Raw genomic sequence first — 25,924 nt, forward strand, 5'->3', positions numbered from 1 at the left:
AAGAAATAACATACATACTTAATATGGTTATAGAAATCTGTCTTACCCTGCAGGAAAGTAGGAGGGGAAAGAGGATGTGGGAAGGGGGGAGGATGATTGAAGAGACAGGGGGAGGAGATGGTCAGTAGCAAAGCATTTTTGAGGAGGAAAGGTCAAGGTGAAAGGAGAGAGAGAATAGAATAAATGTGGGGAAATACAGTTAGCAATAGTAATTGGGAAAAGAATTTTGAAACAAGTTTCTCTGATGAAAACCTCATTTCTCAAATATGTAGTAAACTGAATCAAATTTATTTTAAAAAAACATTCCCTTGATAAATGATAAATGATCAAAAGGTAGGAACTATGCACAAAGGGCTATCAAATCCTACATATCCTTTAACCTAACAAAACCACTACTAGTTGTAAATTCTAAAAGATTAAAAAATAAAGAAAAAGCACATATATGTACATATATGTACAAAACATATTAGCTCTCTTCTCAGGGCAAATAATTAGAAATTGAGGTGATTACCACTGAGGAATGGGATGAATAAATTACAGTATTTGATCATGATGGAATATTATTGTTCTACGAGAAATGATGAATAGGATGCTCTCAGAAAAACTTGGAAAATCCTTCATGAGCTCAAACAAAGTGAACCATTGTGTACAAAATAAAAGCCATGTTATGGGATGATCAGGTCTGAAAGACTTTGCTCTTCTCAGTAATATAATAATTTGCAGTTACTCTGAAGGATTTATGATGAAAAATGCTATCCATATCCAGAGAAAGATTATATGTAAATACAGACTAAAGCATACTTTTGTTTAAACTTTATCTTGATTTTTTTTGAGGCAGAGATCTATATTTTCTTTCATAACATGTCTTATGGAAATGTTTTGTATAACTTCACATGTATCTTCTTAAAGGAGTTGGAAGTGGGGAGGAAGGGAGAGAATCTGTTACTCAAAGTTTTAAAAACAAATGTAAAAAAAATGTTTTTCATGTAATTGGGGAAAATAAAAAAATATAAAAAAGGATTAAATATGATCAGATGACTTCTCCTGGAATCTCCATTTAAGAGAGATTAATTAAATTAATTAAATGTATCAATTTCCTTTTATTTGTTGTCTTCCCCCATTAGAACAGAGACTTTTTGAGGACAGAAGCTGTCTTTTTGTTTGTCTTTGCATCTTTAATCCTTATCACAGAGCTTGGCACATAGTAAACACTTTATAAATACTCCTTGACTAATTGACTCAGTTTATGTCAGAGGCAGGACTTGAACCAAACTCTTTTTATGTCCAGGCTTGGTCTTTTGTCCACAAATTATGGGGCTCTTTGTCTTAGATACTATGATTCTAAAAAATACATCATTGTGATTGGATTTGGATCATTTCAACCTTTAGTACAACATTTGAATTGGCCAGGAAAGCTAATAGTAGAAATGAGAACATGCAGCTAGTTGATAAAACCAGTCCATCCAGTTTGAGATCCTCCTTCAAACTTGTCAAGCCTAGGAAAGACTAAAGTAGAATATATCAGAAAGAGAAAACCAATGCCATTACATGATACCATTACACTCTTAAAGTTTATTTCTGCCTGACACTAAAGGACTGCAATCTGGAGTATGGGTGTGTCAGCACATCTCCAACACTCTCACAAATCCACAGACCATGGATTATTTCAGATTATTGCCCAGTACCATAGTTGTGATTGTGCTTAGCCTCGGGAGTTCCTCAGTGGATACACAGGATACTATACCAATTTGCTGCCATAAATCTAGGGTATATTTCTGTTTCAGTCTGGAGTCAATGAAGTGCTGCAGAAGAATAACGATGATGCTATATGGCTGCCTGCCTACCCTGTTCTAGAAATTCAAGAATTATCCCTTTAAACAATCAATTTTTTTTACTTCAACCATTTGAGATCGACATCTTTCAGAACATCACACAATTCACCATTTTCCTTCACCAGGGAATGAGAACAAAAATTTAAACTTGTCTTGATGATTTGAGGTCATTGTTATGAATATCACTCCTATTTTATATCATGGAGCACACGGATTCCTTCTGATAAGTTTGATACTGCACTTAATAGGATTCCTTCTGATAGTTTGACCCTGCACTTAATGGATCTACGACACTGGGCTCTGAGATTTTGCAGTATAGTCTTTATGTCTCCTCCATCATTGCCCCCTGATACTTGCCTTCCTACCACTGATGAGCCCACATGTATTTTGCCCTATCCCTGATTTTAGCTTCTACTTTTAACATGCTGGAAATATAGGTAACAAGGATTATTAGAAATGTACATTAAAAGCCAGTAAATTTATATGCGAAGGCTTAAAGGTTGTCCTAAGAGTAAAAGACATGGGATCTGAGACATCTATTTTGTCTGCTAAGAAGTAAACATTTTCGTTCTAAACTAGATTCTAGATATGTATGGGAGGAAGGGAGGAAGTGGGGCTTATGGTTAATTGACATTGGACCTAGGAAAAATCTTATTATAATAACAATCTTACATGCGAGAAATTTGCACTTTTTCAAAGTGCTTTCATCATTATTTTCAAAATTCACAATAATGTAATGGGTCACAGAGTCATCATTATGATCACTGGATATATGAAGAAAATTAGAGATAATCTTAGGAAGCCGCTTCAGGTCACCTAGTCAGATTCGGATGGGGATATTGGGCTGCTGCTTTTATTATTCTCACTTGGGGAGGCTGGATCCCACAGAATAGAACAGAGATGTCAAAATCTCCCATTTTTTGTTAGCTCCAACTGTCAGATGATTCTGGGGCAGTGTGGGAATGCCGCTGTTGTTGCAATAACAGGTTGTCTCTGCCAGGAAGGAATGAAGGATTTTGAAGAGTCAAGAAGAAAAGGAATCCTATGTTTTCATAGCACCTTTAAACACCCAGCACTGAATTCTCCTCAGTTATTTCACCACACACACAGATATTGCATATGGGTCTATAGACCAGAGTCACTTTAAATTCAAGGAACTGAAACACCACACAACTCTGGGTTATCATGATTGACTCACACGCCTGATGGTAGCAGAGTTCACAAATCTAATTCCCCGACACAAACCTGGTCATTTCTACCCATTCTACATAGGCAACAGGAGGCACCTCCTGCCTGTAGCACCAATCCCCGCCAGCCACTTCAATAGGACAATATTATGTTTGGGGTGAGCATTTTATCTAGGAGCCGTGATGGAATGAGATACCCGGGCTGGCAAATGATGAATAAATGACCAGGGCTGAGAGAGCAGGGGAAATGAGGGTGATTATGCAGGCACCATACTCTATGAATATATTAGCTCCCCAATAATCCTGTGAATTCCAGCTGCCTCCAAAGCAATTTCCCTCCATTTAAATGAGTCCAGGTGTCGGGAGGATCTTTCCTTGCTCAGCTTCATGCAGGCGGCTGCTACTGCGTCCCTCTATGAAGAATGGGCTATCTGTTGGCATGAGCTGCCCACAAACAACCCCTGCACCTGCTGGGCTCCAGCCAACCTGGGTGAGATTTTGAATGTCCTTGACATTCAGTCTTTCTGCCCACAGGGCAGTTCTGCTCCATTTCTTCATTTTCCCATGTTCTCTCTTAAGTCCTTACTCCCTAGAAACAAACTCACCCTGATCCCCAGCTCCACATTTTCTCCTCCATAGACCTCCATTCCTTCATCCAATAAGCCGATCTCCTGGAAATATTGCCTGTCCACAATAAAGCAGCCAATGAGGGCTGGGCTCCTGTAGGCAGGATAGAGATGGAAACAGTTATCAGAGGTTGCCCTTTATGGACTCCTGTGGATCAAAGAGTTGCAAGGGCCCCCTGGAGGTATGGTCTTTTGCTGTGATGGCTTACACCTGCCAAGCTATAGATAATCTACTGGGCAGTCCGCTCCTGCCAGCCCTCTTTCATCAACATAAAGAAGGCTTCTCAATACCTAAAAAGAGGGCAGAGAATAACTGTCTAGGGATCTCTTGCTGTGACATTGTACCAACTGCCAGTTTCCTCTAGAGCCTGAAATGATGTTCCATGGCTCCTAATGTGAGCCACATTTCCTATCTCATTCTTGACTCCCAGGTTATCCTTTATACACTTGGGGTCTGTTTCTACCCATGCCTTCTACCAAGCTGGGGCTTCTGAGTATCCACCCTGTCTCTTTAATTAGACTCTCAATATCATTCATGGCCCTCAATTTTCCCTAATATTGAGAGATAGAGTCAAAATCTTGGAGTTGGAAGAACTCAAAGAAGCTCTAGGAGTAATTTAGTGTAGTGGAAAGAACATATCTGAAGCTAACCAACATGGTAGTTCTAATCTGCCTCTGACACATAACTATTAGAAAGTAATTTCATTTCTGTGTCTCAATTTCATTATCTAGAAACATGGATGGCAATATTTCTACTTCTGATCTCAAGAGATTGAATAAAAAAAATTTGTAAATCTTAAAGTCATGTAATAATAATAATTAATAATAATAATGATAAGCATAGTAGCATTTATACAGGATTTTAAGGTTTGCAAATCATTTGAATATTATCTCACTCTTTACCACAACCCTGAAGTTGGTTATCTTCATTTTATGGATGAAGAAAATACAGTTGAGAGAAGTTAAGGAATTTGCTCAGAGTCATACAGGAGTATCCGAGGAGGGTTGAGTCTTCCTAACTACAAGACCAGTGTTCTAAGACTAGAAATCCACTTTACTGGTAGAGTGTCTTTGACTTTGACTCTGTCCTCAAATTTCAAAGGAACAGTTCTGCTCATTCCCCATATGTAGCTCAGCTTCTATGGCTTTCCAGCTGTTACTTTTGGCTAAGTTATACACTATGTCTTAGCCCTGCCTTAACCTGCTCAAGAGTTACTCTTAGACTGATGCTGACAATACAAAATCAGGCCAAATTCTGCTTTGATGTGAATAATTTAAACATCATTTCTGCTTAGCTTTAGCTTCAGGTTATATTTCTAGATTGTATTTTCACAGGAATGTACCATTTCCATTTGGGGCAGGGTTACTAGGTTGGGAGATCAGAAAATGCCATAAGCACGATACATAGATTTTTATTTCAGAAAAGTAGTTGACAAACTTTCCCATGACAGCCAAGTGGATTGAGTGACAGTCTAGGGAGGTAAAGTAAGTCCTGGTTGAACATTACAATTTTTATTAGCAGTAAGATGGCACATAAAATTAGAAAGATCAGGGTCCTAGTCTTCTCACTGTCACTAATTCATATCCTTGGGCAAATAACCTCTCCTCTCTAAACATCAATTTCCTTTGCTATAAAATGAAGGAGAAAGCCTTAATTAACTCTTAAGTTCCTTTTAGCTCTAACATTCTGTGATTTTACTCCTGAATCATTTCCCTTTCTAACCTGAAGGCTGTCTCTAGTCAAGTACTATTTGGCTCTGTCCTTGGTACTGATCTGTTCAATGTTTTAAAGTGAGACTTGGTTGAAGACTAAGATGATATACTTAGCAAATTCACAGACACAAAATTGGGAGAGTTAGTTCATAGCACAGATGAAACTATCAAAATTCAAAATCATTTTGACAGGCTGGAACATTGAAATAAACGCAATAAGATGAACCTTAGAAAGAGTGAATGTCATCCTACATTTGTCACCCTCGTCCATCATACACATCAACACATACACACATACGTCAAACAAATGACAAGCTGTGTATGTATTGTGTAAACAAAGGAACTGAAAATATGTGTTCTAACAGTGGTTCTTATAAAAAATCTGAGGGTTTTATTTGATCATAAATTAGATAAAAACAAATGGTGCTAATGTGGTCACTTAAAAGTTAATGTAATCCTGGACTGAACTAAAAGAAATAGAATAATTAGATCATGGAAAATAATAATCCTCCAATACAATAATATACCACAACTACTGCTAAATATCTTCAAATATCTGAAGGACTAGTATGTATAGAAGAGAAATTATTCTTTTCTGTGTAGGAACAGAACCACAAGCAATGATTGGAAACTAGGAAATGAATTTTGGTTCAACATAAGAAATAGCTTTCTAATTCAATTTAATAAACATTTATTAAGCATCTTTTACATATAAGGCACAGTGCTGAGGATACAGAGATGAAAATTGTATTGACTTACTTAATTCACTAGATTGTAAATCTTTTGAAGGCAGGGAGGAACTGATTTTTCTTTTATTTGTATCCTGAGCACCTAGCATAATGCTTGGTACATAGTGAGCATTTAATAAATGCTATTGACTGATTATCTGCACTATTTGGTTTTGAGGAACAGTAGCCATTGATTGGCTGCTTCAGTAGACTCTTGTCTGAGATTATACTTCTGCGGATCCCTCTGTTTTTATCATGCATTTCTGGTTTTTGCCTGGTGTTTTATCAATCTATGACCAGGAGACTTGATGGGAGAATGGGTAAAAAAGAAGAGGAACAGAGAGGATTATGTACTCTTATACTGATGTTCCTGGAACTCAATGAGGAGATGCAATTATTGGGCTTCCCCTGAACCAGAGAACATGCTACTGGAAGATTTCTCCAGGAAAAAGTGGCAGCATTGATTTGAGGAATGGCTGGACAAATTATGATATATGAGTGCAATGGAATATTATTGTGCCATAAAAATGACAAATAAGAACAATTCAAAAAAGTTAAGGAAGTCTTGAATTAACTGATGCAGAGCTAAGCACACAAAAGAAGTAGGGGAGAAATGTTTATGGGGACCGCAATGTTGTGAAAAACAACAATGCAAATCTTTAGAACACTGATGATTTCAGAGACCTATTTAGTAATGCATAAACATTTGTAATTCTTGTCTAACAAGATTCTTGAACTATAGGTATGGAATGAGGTGCAGCTTATTAGATATGGATAACTGGCTGATTTATTTTGCTCAACCATATCTCTTTGTTGTTGTTTTGGGCAGTTAGAAAGTATAGAGAATAGAGTAACTGAAGTCAGAAAGACTCATCTTCCTGAATTCAAAAATGGTCTCAAACACTTCCTAGCTATGTGACCCCAGGACAAATCACTTCACCCTGTTTGCCTCAGTTTCCTCATCTGTAAAATGAACTGGAGGAGGAAATGGCAAACCACTCTAGTATTTCTACCAAGAAAACCCCAAATGGCATCAGACAGAGTTAGACATTATTAAAAAAAGTGAATAATTGAACTTCTTTATTATGAGAAATGGATAATTGAATAAGGGGGAGTAACAGGGAAGTGGCAATGCTATTTTCAAAAGCATTAATAAGCATCTATGAGTTTTTTTTGAAGAAAGAAACATCAAGCTTTGTAGGTTAGTTTCCACCTTGCCAGCTTACAAGATTTTTATCAGCTGTAATAATCTTGGATATTGTCTGTGTAAGGTGGACCATTGATCATGGTGGTCTTGCTTGGATGGCATTACAACAATCTCAACTATAGTTGCTGCCTTTCTTTTAGGAAAGGAGTTGCCTTACTTAACCCTATCCAAACCAATCTCATTCCATAAGCATTTATGAAGCACTTACTATGTATCACAGAATATTCCAGATACTAGAAATGCAAAGACAAAAAGAAAATGTTCCTACAAGCAAAGACCTTTCATTCTACTTTGGTAATATAACATGTAAGCAGCTAAGGACATGTTAGGTAATAGAGTTAGAAAGTTGATCTATTGTATCATTATTATAGCAAACTTCTGGATGGGAAAGTCCCTCTACCAGAACAGGGTTGCACCATCTTTTCAACTTAGAACCTTAGAGAGTTGCATAGAGCACTAGGAGGTTAATAACAATAGTAATGATTTGGATAATGCTTTAAGATCTGTGCTGGATTTTCTTAATATTTTCTCATTTTTTTCCCTGATATACAGGCACTATTATTATCTCCATTTTATAGATCAGGGAATTAAGATTAAATGTCTTGTCTGATGTCACACAGATAATAAGTGTCCAAGGGTAGTTTTGGATTCAGATTTTCCCAGACTCCAGACCCAGATTGTTCCACCAAGCAGGGTTACATAATAATAATAATTGAATAATAATATAGAACTTTAAGTTACAAAGAATTTTATTATGGAATTAAATTAATTGCTTTTCATAGCAATGCTGAATGGGACTGAAGTAGTATAAGCCTTATTATTCTCATTTTCTAGATGAAAAAATATGGATGACAAAGGAGAATTGACTAATTCAAAATCACACACAAAGTGTCAGTGACTAGGATTCTAAGGCTTCTTCCATGAGACCTCTTAGGAGTTAAATACACTGTTAAGCTACCAGATCACAACTTAGTATAGTGATGATAATATGAATCCCTAACAACAAAGAACATAGTAACTGCCTTGTAGGGCTTATTTTTTATGGGTTTTGACTCATAAGAGGCTAAATCCATCCAATCCAATATATTGCATTTTCCAGTTGATAACACAAAAGATACTAATATCAGAGATGATTTGGGGACTTGAACAGCCATTGGAAGCCCCATTTTCTGTTGGTGAAATTCCAGTTGCTTTATTCTGGGGAAAGCCCTCATGGTTTTGGCCCAACTCTCTTATATTTCCTTTATCTCACTGAGAGTGGAACTGATGGATGAGAGCAGATTAGCTAGTAGGAGGGGATAGATTTGGGCTGGAGACCAAATGGCCTCCAAGAGTGGATGGAAACAGATAATCTGCTTGTACACCGGAGGGGTAAGAGAGCTATCAGCACTAGCATGTACCTTATTGGAGCAGTTGAATTCTCCAACTTCCACCAGGACTTGGGAGGATTTAAATAGCGACACCATAGTTCCCAGTCAAAGCCTTGTGCAGCCAGAGGATACTCTTCAATCTCAAAATTATCATATTTGATATTGTCGAAGGATGGAGAAATGATCCGCTTCCGGTTTTCTTTTATCCTGGTGAGCACAGGTTCTGCCCTGGGGGAGAAAAAGGCAGAGAGATAGCTACTGCTGTAGAGAGACCAAGAAAAAGTGGATAAAGTTTCCCAAGTAACAATACTCTTCCTCCCCCCTGGCAAAGGGTAGGTGGAATGGAACCCTGGATCTATTATAAAAACAAGCTAAGAAATTCCCTTGGGAGCAAGGGGAAGGCATTTTACCAAATTATAAGAGTTGGATGGGGGTCAGAGATCAATTAGAGCTAAACTAAGATCCAGCATGAGCATCAAACTCCTCCACTGTAATCTGGACAAATACTCATCTAAGATTTGCTTGAAGATCCCTCATCCCCAAAGCAATTCATTTCACTTTAGAACACCAATAATTGTTAGGAAATTTATTATGGAAGTAAAATTTACCTTTTTGTATTAACACATTAACAATTGGCTATTTTTGGACCCCAATAGCCAATATATTTCAAATCTATCTTTCTATATAGATTATCATCTTTCCAACTTGCCATGAATATAGTATGAAAGAGTTTGCCAATTACTTTATGATTGTTGTGTCCCCATTTGGAGTTTTCTTGGCAAAAATCCTGGAGAGGTTTGCAGTATTCTTCTGTAATTCATTTTTACAAATGAGGAAACTGAGGTAAACAGGATTAAGTGACTTGTCTAGGGTCACACAGTTAGTGTCTGAGGCTAAACTCAGAAAAATGAGTCTTCCTGACTGCAGACCTCACACTCTATCTACTATGGCACCCCCTAGTTGCCCCATCACAGAGGAGAAACACTTAAATCAAGTGTGATTGTATATTGTCATCCTAGTGGACAACAGTGGGACTCAGAAAGATTTCTTTTTGTCAACTATCGTTGTGTGATATTTGCCAAATCTTAGATCTGAAAAGGAGGACAAATCATCTACGCTTACCCATATCTCCTCTGATCTCCTTGGCAATTAATCATCTGAATTTCTCATTGAATACCATCAGTGATAGAAAAATACTACTTTCTAAGACAGTTCATTCCATTTTTGAAGAGCTCTCATTGTTATGATGTTCCTCCTTAACAATCGGATAACAATGATATTTTTCTAAAAATTGCTCTAATTCACTAATGATTAGAGAAATGAAAATTAAAGTGACCCCGAGGTTCTACTTCACATTCATCTGATTGGAAAAGATGACAAAAAATATAATGGAAAATGTTGGAGAGACTGAGGGAGAATAGGCACACTAATAGGCACTGGTGGAGCTGTGAATTTCCAGTCATTCTGGGAAGCAATTTGGAACCATGCCCTGAAAATTCTGAAATATGCCTATCTTTTGACCCAGCAATACCAAGAAATTCCCCCTCATACTGAACCAAAGCCTGCTTCTCTGTATTTCATATGATTGTGGGGCTATGGATTTAAAGCTGGAAAAGAAATAATAAATCTTATAATCTAATCCCCTTCATTTTTTAAATCCCCTTCATTTTACAGATTTGAAAACTGAAAGCCAATAATGTAATATGCTAAGTGACCCAGGACCTCTGTCTCCACATCCAGTTGATTTTCATCATATCATGGTACCATTCCCACTTAGTTCTTGTTCCCCTTTTTTTGGATTTAAGCAGAACACATCTAACCTCTCTTCCATAGGTTATTCCTTCAGTTATTTTAAGACAATAATCTCTCTGGTCTTTTTTTAAAGACTCTGTCTCTCTGTTTTATTTTGGTTTTTTTGTCTGTGTTTCTCCATTTTTATCTCTTTCTCTCTATGTCTCTCTTTGTTTCTCTGTCTCTCTCTTTGTGTCTCTGTCTTTCTCTTTCTCCAGGTCTGTCTCTGTCTGTCTCTGTCTCTCTGTCTGCTTGTCTCTGTCTCTCTGTGTCTGTCTGTCTCTTTCTCATTCGACTGGTTATCTCTCACTTCTTCAACCCTCAAGACATAAGTTGGGAAGAGTATTAAACATCCCCAAAGAAGAATAAGATTTGGGGGCCATCAATACCAGCTTCGAGATACCTGTTGAGTCATATTGATTAATGTGTTTCTGGAGAGAGCCTCTGTTCATTAGCATTAGACTTCCTGCATAATTGTTTATTCAAATCAGCTTTAAATAATCCAATTTCCTTTCCTATGCTGACCATAAATTCAATGAAAATGGTTTGTAAATGGCTGGAAATGCCAAATAGGAACTTTAATCATAAAAAAACTGTTAGCTGCAATCTTAATTCTGTTTGAGTTATGAGAAGACAAGTTCAGGTCTTATTTGTATCAAGAAGGGACCTACTCTGCTTATTTCTTCCTGTTTCTCAAGTGGTCTAATGGAAAAAAAAAACTAAACAAGAAATCAGAATAAGTGGGTTCAATTTTAGTTTTTAACAAATACTTAACTATGGTGTCTTAGGTAAGTTAGTGTCTTTTTCCAAATCACCTTACGGGTGATGAAGAATTTACTTTATAAGTGAACTCCATGCTTGGCATTTCCAGGAGGCAGCTGGAAGTATGGTGTATAGAATACTGGGTTAAGAATCAGGAGGGCCTGAGTTCAAATCCCACCTCAGACACTTCCTAATTTTGTGACCCTGAGCAAGTCACTTAATCTCTAGATGTTCAACCTAAAAAAATGAAAATACTGATAATACTTATCTCTCAGGATTGTTATGGTATTTGTAACAACAAAAAGTAGGCATTCTATAAATGTCCTATATAATTGTGAACTGGTATAATATTTTTAATAATGGTAATAGCTATAACATTTATAATAATGGTAATAATAGTTGACATTTACATGGCAAGTTTATGAAATGCTTTATATATATATAAAATCTCTTTTAAATTTCACCACAGCCTTGTGGAGCAAGTACAATGGGCATGATTATTTTATAGATGAAGAAACTAAAGCTCAGAGAGTGGAAGTAATTTTGCCCTATGTCACATATCTAGTTATGGCAGGATTTGAACCCATGTTTTCCTGGTGCTAAATCTAGCATGCTGTCAATATCATCATCATCCCAGAAGTACAGATTTGTAGATTTAGAAGCTATGTCATCCAATGCTCTCATTCTAGAGATGGGGAAACCGAGGCCCGAGGTGAAATTATTTGCCTGTGGTCTAATTCCATAGGTTGAAAGTTGAAGAAATGAGATTTGAACCTAATTCCAGAATCCAGTCCTATTTCCACTGTATCACTCTGTTTCTTATTAATATTAACTTTCTGTTTGGTGAAATATAGAAGATAGTTAGAAACTCCAAATTTAGGAGACCCAGTGTTTTTATATATATATATATATATATATATATATATATATATATATATATATATATATGTATAAATTTTTTTTCCATAAGGACTTAAGTGTTTTATTCACCCCAGCAAATGTAATCCTTTCTCTAGCAAAACAGGATCCCGGCACAAACGCGTTCACAACATCCATGAGCAATCACTACTCAACCACTTTACTGGCTAAGCAAGGGAAGGATCTCCAGCTATTGCTCCCCAACATGGGAGGAAAGAGATGGGAAAGATCAGAGTTCAAGCCAGCAGTGCCTCCAAGATCATTTCACAGAGAGCCCCAGAGGGATGACAGAAGTCTCAGCACCTACCAGCCTACATTGAACTCCACATGAGCGTCAAAAAGAGCGACCACTGGAGCTGTGGCTGCTCGCCAGCCGCTTACTCGGGAACGGATCAGCCCCTCTTGTTTGCTATGTCGGACCACCTTAATGAAGCCGGGCTTGTGAGCGTTCACCTTGTCCACGTAGTCTTTCAGCTTCTCCTTGAGTTCTTCTGTTGCAAAGGAAATGAACGGGATGTCAGAAAGAAGAAATGGTAAAAAGGAAGAATTTCCCCCAAATCTCCAGTTGAACACAAAAGATCCCGAAGAGTAGAACAGACATGGAAAACACAAAGCTAACTCTTCAGCTACGATCAGGTATGTGATCCTATACATTTCACAGATGAGAATTAAGCTGATAAATAAGTAACTAGTGGTGGATGTCCCTGCATAACTGCCCCAAAACGTCCAATTGACTGGAACAGTTTTTCCCCTTCTGTCTATTTCTCACACTCCGATCCTATTTTGAGCTTTAAAAAAATCAAAATTGCCTTAATGAATACCCATTCTAATAACCTGTAAAATAGGATCTCTTTTGGGACCCAAGTGACAAGTCAGGGAAACTTGAAGCCAAAGACTTAAGAATGGATAGGTAATGTCAACAGCTGCTTTTTCTTTTCTAAGTGGTAGTCATGGTAAAGTACCTGCTCAGGTTCTTTTTATTACAGCCTCAGATTATACTTCATTACATGAAAAAGAGTATTTTATGTTCCTTGATCACATACATTGGGAAGGATGAGGGAAAATAGATGAACAGCCAAAGAAAGAAAGAAAAATAAAAGTATTTCTGAAGCACGATGTGCTAGACATTGTACTAATCTCTAGAAATATAGACAATTCAACCCATATCCTCAAGGAACAATCCATAAAGGAAAGAGGAGGGATGCATGAACAACTAGGTTTGTTAGTTTCTCATGATTGTCATGCATTGGCTTGATGATGAAGCATGAGAAAATTTATTCTAACATCTAAAGCCTGACATAAATAGGTTATTATTATAGGAACACAACCACATACTTTTTATACCTATATAGAGAGTGACCACAAGAGTTTTCCTGGACCTGTTTTATTATTCATTCATTCATACATTGATTCAACCAACCAACACTGACTAAGTACTTGCTCTCTACAGAGTATTATTCTAGGTACTAAGAGAGAGAGAGAGAGAGAGAGAGAGAGAGAGAGAGAGAGAGAGAGAGAGAGAGAGAGAGATCAGTACCTATTCTCTTGTGTTTTACAGCCTAGAAGAAATATAAGGTCCCCCACAATGCACAATGCTACACAAAAAGTCAACAGAAGTGAATAAGAAAGCATTAATGAGAGGCTTTAAAAAAGGAAAGTATTTTTTATCATTTCAAAGGTTTGTTAATTACATATTTTCTTTTTGTAAAAGATGGTGGGTTTAGAGGGCAAAATCCACAAGAAATAGGGACAAAGAATAAGAGAGAGAAGGACTGTTCATTTAAGAAATGGTCTCAGGTATGGATTGAGCCATTCAAAAAGTGGTAGGGATGAAGAGTCTATATGCTCTGTGCCTTTGGGCTAATTATATCAGGTGACATGGAATCTAATAGGATGCTTACCAAACATAAGCTTAAGATTCAATCCCCATAGAGTTTACTTTAGTCCACAGCATGCTCCACTCTGATTATCAACCACAGACTGACTCCCTGACTCCAGCCAGCTTCTTCTCAAATATAATCCAAGATTACCTAGACATCAGAGTAAATCAAATCCTTCTCCATTCTAGAAAAAATAGCTCCCAGCATGTATCTGATTGTCAGTGGGTAAAAATCACTGCCCATATGAAAAGAAGCTGGAATTGAGACTTTAATTTGGGGGATGTCTTTGTTAGATCTCAATTTAATGTATTCACTGCTGATAGGATCTGTATTGCTTACGAAATGTCAGAATCAGAGTATATTAGAAGTACAGGGACCTCAGCGAAGATCCAGCCAACCTTTACCTAAGACATTAGTCAATAACATCCTTTAATTAAATGTCCCTAGGTAGTTGAATTAAAAACCTATCTTTGTTGTTGAGTTGTTTTTCAGTAGTCGTCTGACTCTTCATGATCTCATTTGTGGTTTTCTTGGCAAAAATACTGACCTGGTTTGCCATTTCCTTCTCCAGCTCATTTTACAGATGAGAAAACAGAGGCAAACAGGGTGAAGTGATTTGCAGGGTCACAGAGCTGGTAGATATCTGAGATTGTATTGAACTCATGAAGATGAGTCTTCCTGACTCCAGGTCCAGTGCTCTATCCACTATACCATTTGTGCCTATCTACTGAATTAATTACAACATATACCTATTTAATAAAAAGCATCAGTCAGTGTAACTGACTTCATAGAATGATGGACTTAAAATTAGGGAGACCTTGATTCAAATCTCACCTCTGTCAGTTACTAGTTTTGTGATTTGGGGGCAAATCACTTCACTCTTCTGTGTCTCAGATTCTTGGTAGGACTGATCTACAAAGCCTGTGATGGTGAAGGGAATTTCCAAGCTGGAGACTCCATATTGGAGACCTCAGAAATCCTGCATATAGACATATATGCTTAAAGCTTGGAGAAATTAAATTAAAAAACAATATAATTCCCGTCTTTAAAGCACTCAGATTCTACTGAGTAATGTAATTTGTGGTACGCCACATACACTGTTAAATATGATACAAAGCAGAGAATGATGGGGCAAAAGAGAAATCTAAACAATGTATTATAGGAATATTTTACGAGTGAGAGAAAATATTCAGCTGAGAAGATCAGGAAAAGCTAAAGAGAGAAGATGACACCAGAATTGAATAGTGAAGGAAGAGAAAGATTTTTAAAAAGTAGAATTGAAAAGGAATATTGAGGATGGTCTTGATAAATGCCTGGTAGGGGGAGATGGCTTTATGAGTGAAGAAAATGGTCCTCAAACTACTCCTGAGGGCCAGATACGGCAGGTGAGGATGATTATCCCCCTCCCCCAGGGCTATGAAGTTTCTTTATTTAAAGGCCCACAAAACACAGTTTTTGTTTTTATTATAGTCTGGCCCTCCAACAGTCTGAGGGACAGTGAACTGGCCCCCTATTTAAAAAGTTTGAGGACCCCTGATCTAGACAGACTGAACCATTGCTTTAGAACCTCCCCTGAGCCAACACTTGGGTATGATGGAAAGAACATTACCCTGGGGAATCAGAATATCTCAGTTCAAATCTCACCTTACCTACAAGTCTGGTGACTTTGGGCAGGCCAGTTTCCTCTTCTGTAAGATGAAAAATTTGCCCTCTAAGGTGTTTTGCATTAAAACTTAGGCTTTTTTTAAACAGCTGATGGCCTTTATTCTGAACCCAAATCTGCCTGCTGGTAACTTCTCCCTATTAATGCTAGTTATTACTAGAATTCTCATTCTGCATTACAGGAGTCATTCGGCTTGAATGCTTCTGAAGCCCCATTATATTAGGCAGAAATCTCTGCCTTGCTGACTGTTTCAACCAATTTCAAGGCATCTGATTTCCTGATTCAAATGAAGAGATGCTGATGAAGCTCGGTTTGTCTCTCGAGTCTCACACACCATATTCTTTCCAGACCACAGTCCATCAGAAGATCCTGGGCAAAATCACCTCCAAGTCCCATCTCTTTCAGAGGAAGCTACAAAGGGCACAGACATAGCCTTCGTCCAGCACAACTGTGAGTCTTTCTAATTCCAAATAGAATGGAGGAAGGCGGTTCCTGCAGACTAGCCAGCGGCCGGAGGGGACCTGGAATACATTTGCCTCATCTCCAGAATTAGCATCTCCGACCTTGTGCACAAAAGAAATGATCTGCAAATAGATGCTATTTATTAGCAGTCTTAGCTATTTCCCAGGCAGCTGTTCTGCTATATTTGCAAAACTGACTTTCCAGCCAGACCTACCAGAGGGAACTGATTGAGGCTACTTATATTCTCCTTCACACTCGTGGGCTAGTAACTGGTCATTATACTGGAAGGAAACGATCTTAGCTGAAGTGCAAGGATATATTGCAAAAAGCATCAGTGCACCTTAACAAAAGGGAAAGTTAGGAAAACTTTACCAACCTGTAACATGTCTGTAGCACTCAGGCCGACAAAATGACACGGTTAACAGGCTATGGAAAGTGGCTCAGTTTGTGAGGCACCCCTGGGAAATTACTCAGAAAATTAAGCCGCAGTGAGGCAGGTGTTGAGATGATAGAGTTGAACGAATTGAAGTCTGAAGTCCTAAGTCCTATTACTTCTCTTAATTAATGAATATAGTCATTCCTCCCCCTCCTTATTGGCTACCCCTCTCCCCCTCAAAAGCCATTGACAATAGATTCATGAGAAGCAAAGGGAAGGAGAGGGGATATGAGGAATAAATCAGGAAATGGTTTTGATCTTTTTGAGATAAGTTATTTCAAATTATCTTAAGAGCCAAGGAAGATGAGAAAAAGTGTCTCATAAAAGTTAAGTACGCAAGATGAGTCAAATGCAAAACCAAATTAAACTGTAAAACTTAAATGTACAAAGTCATCATTGCATCTAAACTGTAAATGACAACTGATTTGTGCCTGTTCACTGCTCAATTTGGTGGGAGGTGTGGAAATGGCACAAGAGAGGCCTTTTTTAACTAGGAGGTGTGGAAATGGCACAAGAGAGACATTTAGTAATAAAGTCATGGAAAGGAAAATGTGCATCTGAATTTGTGGAGAATTGGAATAATTTACTGGTTACTCTTGACATTAACCAAGGTGATCTACTTGCTGCTCAGTCCTGAAGAGAGAAATATACTCTCTGACCCAGGATTTGAAATGGTGTCACCTCGCATAACCTGAAATTGCTCATAATTACTGGTCTCTAATAATGCAAATGCTGCAAATTCCTAATTATTTTTTTGAGAATAAACCTTAACCAGACTTATCACTGTATGACCTAAAAGCTACTTATACAAAGGATATATTTGAAAAGAAGGTAAACCTAAACTAAACTTTATCCCAGTGAAAATTAATCCAACTGTCATTTTTTGTTTTTTAAAAGTCATCCCAATAAGGCTCTCAATGAGTTGAATGGTTCCATGTTCTTATGAGCTCATTCTCTCATTGATTTTGCTTTTTGTAAATTACAAGTAACCATATTTTCATGATTCTTGGCCTTCTTTTGAAGCATTTTAACAATAAAGTTTATTTTGAATGGTCCTAAAGGGTTTTCCTGATTTGGACAGGTTCCATCTAGGGAGCCCTCTGGGACAAGTTTCTAAATAGAAAGCATAGACTATGGGATGTACAATCATCACTTCTCCAATTTGATCACTATTTATTATTTACATTCTGAGACAAAGGTGGTCCTCAAGAGCTCAAAACGACCTAAGACCTCATCAATGAAGTTATCCATTCCTATGATACATATTGAAACCCTTCCAGGCCTGGCCATTCTGTAAAACTTACAGGATCATAGATTTAGAGCTGGGGGGAACCTTCTCAAATATCCACCTCAGCCTTCTCATCTTACCCCTCAGAACACTGACACCTAAAAAAGGGAAGTGACACGTAGAGACTAAGTGATAGAGCCAGGATTTGAAGCTAAATCCATTACCATGATGCCTCATGTCCATGCCCTCAAAGTTCACCACAGGGGAATCATTTAACATGGTGGGGAGGGAGGATTTCCTCATTTTCTCACAGAAATAACAATAGAAGAAGTGAATTATCCTTCGATTGCCTTTCTTTTATCACACGACCAACCCATTTTCTTTCTTGGATCAAACATTTCTTGATATTTTGTCTCTGATTTTCCTCTGTTATTCCTTCTTTATAATCTATTGCCATCTTCTCACAGTCCCCCACGAACCTCCCTGAACCTCTGGGCAATGCTCCCTCTCAAGTCTTCAGAAACAACTCATGAAACACAGAAAAGTGTTGTTATCTCCACTTAACAGATGAGGAAATTGAGATTATGGAACTTGCCCGAGGTGATGTAACCAGTAAGTGGTAAGAATCAAAACTAAAGCCGATTTCTGCCAACTCTTCATTCATGCTCCTCATGGGCACAATAGTTAAAAAACAGCACATGGGGCAGCTAGTTGGGCAGCAGCTGTGAAGTTAGAAGGACCAGAGTTCAAATTTGGTCTCAGTCACTTAACACTTCCTATCTGTGTGACCCTGGGCAAGTCACTTAACCCCAATTGTCTCACCAAAAAAAAAGGAAAAAAAAGGAATAAAAAAAAAACCCCAACACATATACACACTTCAGTTCTACATATTGTCACAATTCTCTTGGTTATATTAAGATGATGGTTTTGGAGTGTTGGTAAACTACAGGAGTCCCAGTCAGGGAAACACTCTCAGCAATGTGCCTCCATGTTGATCTAATACTGAGACCCCCCCAGACCACCAAAAGTTAAAGACATCATGTGCTCTCCAAAAAGGGTCTCCTTAGCCTTTCTTCCTAACCCCAACGCTGCTCTGCTGCTGACAGACTGTGATGGAGTCTGCATCATTCCCCACCCCAGAGCAGCCCCTACCAGCCCCTCCTGCACTGGATCTCAATCCAATTGGCAGATGTGAAGAAATCTGTCTCAGCTGCTTGACAGTCCTAAGCCTTGTTAGGCCCTAAATACCTCAGGGGCTGGAACTTGGCTACGGGTCTGGCCCATTTCAGTTACCATAATGTACGTCCACAGCTTTCTTTTTATTAAATGACAATGTCAGAAACAGGGCTGCCTTACGCGGCTGGGGACCCCGTACCGGCCTTCTGAGAACTTGGCTGGGGGAGGCAAGTCGAGCAGCTGGACAGATGCCTCATCCATTTAATTAATGCGGGCCACAAATTGACTTTTCTTCTCCTCAGAACACTTGGACAACCTACGTCAAGGGACTTGGCAATGAGGGCACAATCTGGGAAGACATGTCCTAGTCATTTTCTACTCAAGTAAATTTAGAGATTTAACATCTGAATAGGGGAGGACAATATAGAGCCCAAGGGAGAAAATGACAAATAAGAGGACCACAGAATTATTGAGTTAGAGTTGGGGGATCTTAGAACTCATGAAGTCTTCCACCCGAGGGAGGCTGCTCGAGGTGAGGATCTGCTCTTCCATTCTATCTCCCTTTTTTCTTTCCCTGGGATCACATCACTCTGATCCTGCCAGCTCAAGCCTCCACCAGCACTTTCTCAGAGATAAGTCTTTACATTTCTCCTGGGATACTTCTGTAGATGCAAACAGCATCTACACGGCACAAAGAGGAATAAGACAAATACTGAATTATTAGGGTGAAGTGATCCATATAGACAAATTCAAGGCAAGGGGGGGGCGGGGAATCTACCTGAGGGAAACTGTTTTCATTGCTAGACACCTAAGGGTGCTTGAATTAAAAATCAGGAAGAAAGGTAAACTCAAATCCCACTTCTGGAAATCCCTAGTTGTCATTTAATATTTCTAAACCTCATTTTCCACATTCAGGCATCCTTTCTCAAAAAAAAAAAGATTTAAGTGCACAAAATCCCCACTAAGGGTTAAGCAGAAGTTACAGGATAGACTAAGATCAAGACTGAAACTGAAAAATTCCAAGTCTGGCTTATGCTTCAGGTTTATGCAGATAATGGAGAAGAAGCTGGGGATAAAGGGGAAGAAGCTTGTCTCGAGGATCTAGAGAGGGAAAGAAGCTGAAGGAAGACTAGGAAAGGCTCCCTTTGCAGCATCTGACACTGATCACCACCCTCTCTGGGTTTTGAGGAGATAAGAATTCTACCCATTCGATTCAGCCTTGCCTTAAAGCTCCTTCTCTGTCTCTTCTGCTGGATCATCATTCCTGTCTTGCTCCTTATCTGTGGGTGTCCCTCCAGAACAGATAAGGAGGCTGTTCTAAGTTCCATTATCTTCTCTGTCTATACTCTCAAATCTTATTAATTTCCCTGGGTTCAATGATCATCTCTCTACTGATGATTCTCAGGTCTATATATTCAGCCCTAATCTCTCTTAAATGCCAATTCTCCTCCTCACCATCTATCTATTGGACATTTTAAAGTGGATGTTCCATAGGATTTCCATCTCAACATGACTGAAATAAAACCTGTTGTTCCATTTTTCTCTTTAAAATAATTCACTATCTTTCCTCCAAGCCACCCTATTCTAAACTTCCTATTTTTGCTGAGAGTATCACCATCTTTTTAGGTACCCAGATTTACAATCTCATAAATAGTCACTAATATTCTCTTCCTCCCCCTGCCTCCATCCATCCAATCAGCGGCCTAATCTTGTCCTTTCCAAATCCATGACATCTCTTGCTGATTCTCCACTTTTCTCTGCTTCTATGACCACTACTCTAGTTTGGAATCTCATCACTCTCACCTGAAATATTACAATAACCTCCTAATTAGTCTTCCTGCCTTGAGGCTCTCTTCTTTCCAATCTAGCCAGTCAGCCAATGTTTACTAAGTATTGACCAGGCACTGTGCAAAGTACAAGTACAAAGAAAGGTAAATAAATCACCATCACAATTCTTGTTCTTAAGAAACTCATATTCTAATGTTGAGTCTAACAGCCTTGCTTTGTGATGGTGGAACTGAGGGATGCAAGGAATTCACATGCTGGTAGTAAGGAGGATTTGAACTTTTTGCTCTCTCCATCCCACTATATTATCAAATCCAGCGCTCTGATTTTGACACGGGTGTCTTCTTAATCAACATTTATAAAAGCAGCACACAGCAAAATAAAAACAAATGCCTTCCTGGTTCTCCTTACTTCCCTTCCTACCAAATCATATAAATCTTCCCAAGTTTATATAATTCCTCACTTTCATGTTTTCCTTATAGAATAGTTTATTATATCCATGCACCACTTTTGGTTTACAACTACCTTGTTTAGTAAATGTTTATTGAGTTAAACTGGAGGTCAGAAGAAGTAATACAAGAATACTTTCAAGGTCTCTCTGAAGAACTTTGGAATAATGGGAAACACTAGCATAATATTACCCATCACAGTATGTATGCATCAGAGAAAGTTCTACCCCAGGAGCAAAGCATAATTATGTAGCTCAAAAAAAATGGGAAATGCTCAAATTTAGAGACATCTCCCAAATAGTCCCATTATTTGTGTTTGACCTATGATAGAGCCATCCAAACTTGTAGTGGCTGAATTAACCACAGTCAGGCACACTGCATATTGACCTCAATATAATGTCATTTTGGTCCTCTTCAAGATGAAGGACAACCACAAATCACTGAGTTAAAGTGAATTGGGCATTTAAGTGGATTAAGAGCTCATCAAAATGAGTCAATAGTTTGGTGCCCAACAAATAAACACATTTTCAAGCAGTATTAAGAAAGCCACGATCCCCAGGATTGGAGAGAGAACTAGTGTATGAGGTCCACTTGTGAAGTCTCAGGTTCACATCTAGGTATCATATTTTGGAAACACACTGACACTACAGAGTATTCAAGCATCAATGACCAAGATGGAGAATGTGAAACCTGTGAGAATCAGGTGGAAAAACTGTCAATATTTATCTTAGAGAAAAGAAGATGCAATTGTCTTCTTCAGTTATTTAAAAGATTGTCATCTGGAAAAGAGATTAGATTTGTTTTGTTTGGATGCAGAGGGAAGAAGTAGGAACAATGGAAGCAAGTCTCACAGAAGTCAATTTAGGCATAATGTCAGGTTTGGAGTGGTCAAAAATCATTGTGGAAGGGCTCATTACATAAGGATTTCTTTTCTCCTCCTCCACTTCAGGCTGAATGAACACTTGGACATGTTTTTAAGGGACTCGTTTACAGAATTGGACATCCAGAATTACAGATTGGGCAACTCAACCTCTGAAGTCTCTTCCCACTCAGAATTCAATGAGCCAGGAAACTGAGATGAAAGATATGTTTCATTTTCCTTCCTGAGCCTCTGGTGGCAGGTTCTGAGGCACAGAGGTTATGGTCTACATCACAAAGCTTCTCTCACATCCCCTCTTTGGCTGCTCTTTGGAAAGTAAGTAGACAAGTTAGATTGAAGTATCATCTTCAGAAGTAAGACTGTTCAGGTGCTTGAGTTAAGCAGCTCATTGTCACAGGCACCTGGGGGAAATTAATAGGGCTTTATTGTGATAAATGATACTTAAATGACATACTCATGGTTTAAGTTTGCCAGGTATTTGATGAAACATGAATGCAGGGAGCCATCATACTCAAGGAAGGGAATTATTCAGTAATTGCTATTTTTCTCTCTTTTTTGGTTTGTTTGTCTTTTATTCCTTTTTTTAAAAACATTTATTTTAATATACATTGTTTTATGAATTGTGTTGGGAAAGAAAAATTAGAATAAACGGGAAAAACCATGGGAGAGATTTAAAAAAAAACAGAAAAAAGAAGTGATTATAGCATGTGTTGATTTACAGTAGGTTTCCTTAGTTCTTTTTCTGAATATAGATGAATTTTCTATCTAAAGTCTATTGGGGTTTCTTTAGATCACTGAACCTTTGAGAATAACCACGTCTTTCATAATTGATCATTGCACATTCTTCCTGTTATCATGTACAATGTATTCCTGGTTCTGCTTGTTTTGCTCGGCATCAGTTCATGTAAAACTTTCCAGGACTTTCTAAAATCAGCCTGTTCATCATTTTTTATAGAACAATAATATTCCATTACCTTCATGTACCACAACTTGTTCAACCATTCCCCAACTGATGGACATCTGTTCCTTTTCCAATTGTTGCTACCACTATTTCTCTTGTTCGAAAAGATAATAGGAATGTGGCCTTTTGGAACAAGAACTAGAGGAGCCTTTGGAGATCATCTAGCCAGCACTGTCATTTTCCAGGTAGGAAATGGAAGGCAGAGACAGAGTGGAAACAGACTAAAGATGCAAAATTAGATCCATATTTTTTGAACATGATCAATATAGGAATTTGTCTTGTTTGACTATTTGGTCTTCTTTTAATGTTAGTACCTTCTCTCTGATGATTATCTCCAGTTTATCTTGGGTGGAGCTTATTAGTATCTAGTCAGTTGCATGACACTGCCAACATTAGACTGGGAACAAGCCTATTTTAGGGATATTATTACTTTGCATCCTCTTCATTCAGTACAATGCCAGTACATTGTAGGCACTTCATAAGAGCTTGCTGACTGACTATATTTATGACAAGGATTTTCTTTTTCTTTTTTGAGGGGGAATAGATGAAAGTGGAAAAAAATACTTGATCGTTAAAAAATAAAATTCAATATAATTTAATAATTAATTATTAAAGTAGTATCACTTAACTTTGAAGAACAAAATGGGTTGTCACAAAGTTTTGGATTCTTTTTTTTAATGGAAACTCTCTGAAAGTAGGGAAAATTTTAGTTTAGTTTAGTTTAGTTTAGTTTAGTTTTTTAAATTTCTTTTCCCCCGAATGAACAGTCCTCAGCACAATGCTTTGCACATAGTAAGCAAATAATAAATGCTTGTTGATTCCTTTTTGAATATGAGAGATGGTCAGGTAGCATAATTCACAGAGGGATAGCAAGATTTCACCACAAATAAACCTGCATCATAGGGACAAGACTCAGGTGAGGTTTGAATGAATCATTGCTAATAAGTCTGAAATCAGCAGGCAGGTTGCCAACACGTCCTTCAAGCCAGTCTCTTGGGGAATATTCATTCTGTGGACCCTTTTTTTTTTCTTGAGGATCCTGTTTTAGGGATATTTATCACCTTCTCCAGGGATCAATTCCTTCAGAAAACATAAATTATTCCTGCATAATTGCTGGCCCATAGGAGGCATTTCCCTTCAGATCCACTCAAAGTTTCAAGCTAATGAAGCAAAGTTTAGCAAAAGAAACTGAAGCTGCCCATCTTGGAGAAGAGCAAATAAGTGACTGATTTAAGGTCACACAAGTAGCAAGTGTCAGAGACAGGATTTAAATGCATCAGTCCTTAACAGCAGGGTCAGTCTTCTCTGACCCCAAACCTAGAGGTTTTTTTAGCTTTTCTAGGTAGTAGAAACTCTTTAATGAAAATCTAAGGAGATTAAATTTAATCCTATTGGCAGGAAGGTGTCCAAGAGTCTTTCCAGTAAGATGAATTAAAAAAAAAACAATCACCACCACAACAGCTAATATTTATATAGTGTTTACTATGTGCCAGACAATGATTATTTTATAATTATCTTGTTTACTCATCACAACAACCCTGAGAAACAAGTACTATTATTATACCCACTTTATAGATGAGAAAACTGAAACAGAGATTGAATAACTTTCCAAGTTAGTATATAATAGGAATGGGATTTGAACTCAAGTCTTCTGAGCTCTTCATATACTATAGTATTTCATTACCAATGGGATACAAAGAGGAAGGAAAATTAGTCCTAAAATAAAGGATGTGAAATAAGACAAGTCAATCAAAAGAAAGGACTACAGAACTGGAATGATCTTCCAGGGTTTAAGGATTCTTAATAAGTAGAGAATCCTAGTTCATCTGGGTCATTCCATGAGTAATTTTTTGCTGAGAACATAAGTATGTGCTTTCAGTTACCTGAAGCAATTCCAGGAAGCATAGGAAGGGAAGATCATTCTCCCTGCGCATTGATTAATAAGATTCTTTTATTGCTGACCTGTGTTTGCCTTGAAACCTGGCTAGTTTCCTGAGTAAATGCAACAATACTAAAGGAATGAACAAATATTCTCCTTGGTGGGTCCCTTGAGATGAAGCACCCTGTACCTGAATGACTACTTCATGTCAAGAGTCACGTATCTAATGAAAATAATGCCTTCTTTGTTCTTAGCCTATAAAGTCCCTTAAAAGGAAAGGAACTTTGAGAATCTCATCCAAAAGGAAATGCACACCTTTTGTGGGACCTTTTCCTACTCTGAGATCTTGAATGGCTGTGACTAGGGATTCTCCCAATCAAGAAACTCAGATATTGGTGCTTCCTTGGAGTGATGATTATGTATTGTAGGTTGGTTTTTTAAATTGTCTTAATTGTTATGGCGATCACTGTGTTTGTTAATTATGTTTTACTTTATGCTATAAATTTTCTCTTCCCTATGTCCTGTTTGAATCAAGGTTCTGAGCAGAAATAAATTTGCACCCACCCTCTTTAAGTTAGTGTCTGCTGAATGCAATTCTGAACCTAAATTAACCTCACACAGGGTGAGAAGGATGATGAACAAAGAAGTTTAGAGTCACAAGGGAGCCCAAGAAGAATGAAGGCATGAACCTAGTTGATCTGAACATTCTTTTCTTAAAATAAGGGTTTGGGGAGGAATAACTCAATGAAAAAAAGGGGCGGCAGAGGCAGAGTGATCTTCCAAAAAGAGGAGGTTGCTGGGAAATGATGGAGAAAGACATCTGGAGAGAGAGAAGTTGAGCCCAGTGAGCAATAAAGGAGCCAATAAAAATATAAGCTGGTTAGATGGTGAGAATAAGGGACACTGCTAGACATTTTGTGTCAATCACATCCTTATATCAAGGAAAACAAAGGAGATAACTTGGTTCAGAAGAAAGGGAGTCAGTAATCTA

At 38.0% G+C, this 25,924-nt stretch overlaps 1 protein-coding gene across 1 annotated transcript in view; it reads right to left on the reverse strand.

The window, feature by feature from the left end:
* GALNT18 (polypeptide N-acetylgalactosaminyltransferase 18) overlaps positions 1-25,924 on the reverse strand; it is a 449,516-nt gene that overhangs the window by 128,941 nt on the left and 294,651 nt on the right. Inside the window, exons 4-6 of the mRNA XM_051966111.1 lie at positions 12,442-12,625; positions 8,694-8,891; positions 3,625-3,739 (exon numbers count right to left, since the gene is read on the reverse strand). Coding sequence (XP_051822071.1) covers positions 3,625-3,739; positions 8,694-8,891; positions 12,442-12,625 — 497 coding nt within the window. The remainder of the gene's footprint in view (positions 1-3,624; positions 3,740-8,693; positions 8,892-12,441; positions 12,626-25,924) is intronic.

This window comes from Antechinus flavipes, chromosome 6 (assembly GCF_016432865.1).
Source record: "Antechinus flavipes isolate AdamAnt ecotype Samford, QLD, Australia chromosome 6, AdamAnt_v2, whole genome shotgun sequence".
Taxonomy (NCBI): Eukaryota; Metazoa; Chordata; class Mammalia; order Dasyuromorphia; family Dasyuridae; genus Antechinus; species Antechinus flavipes.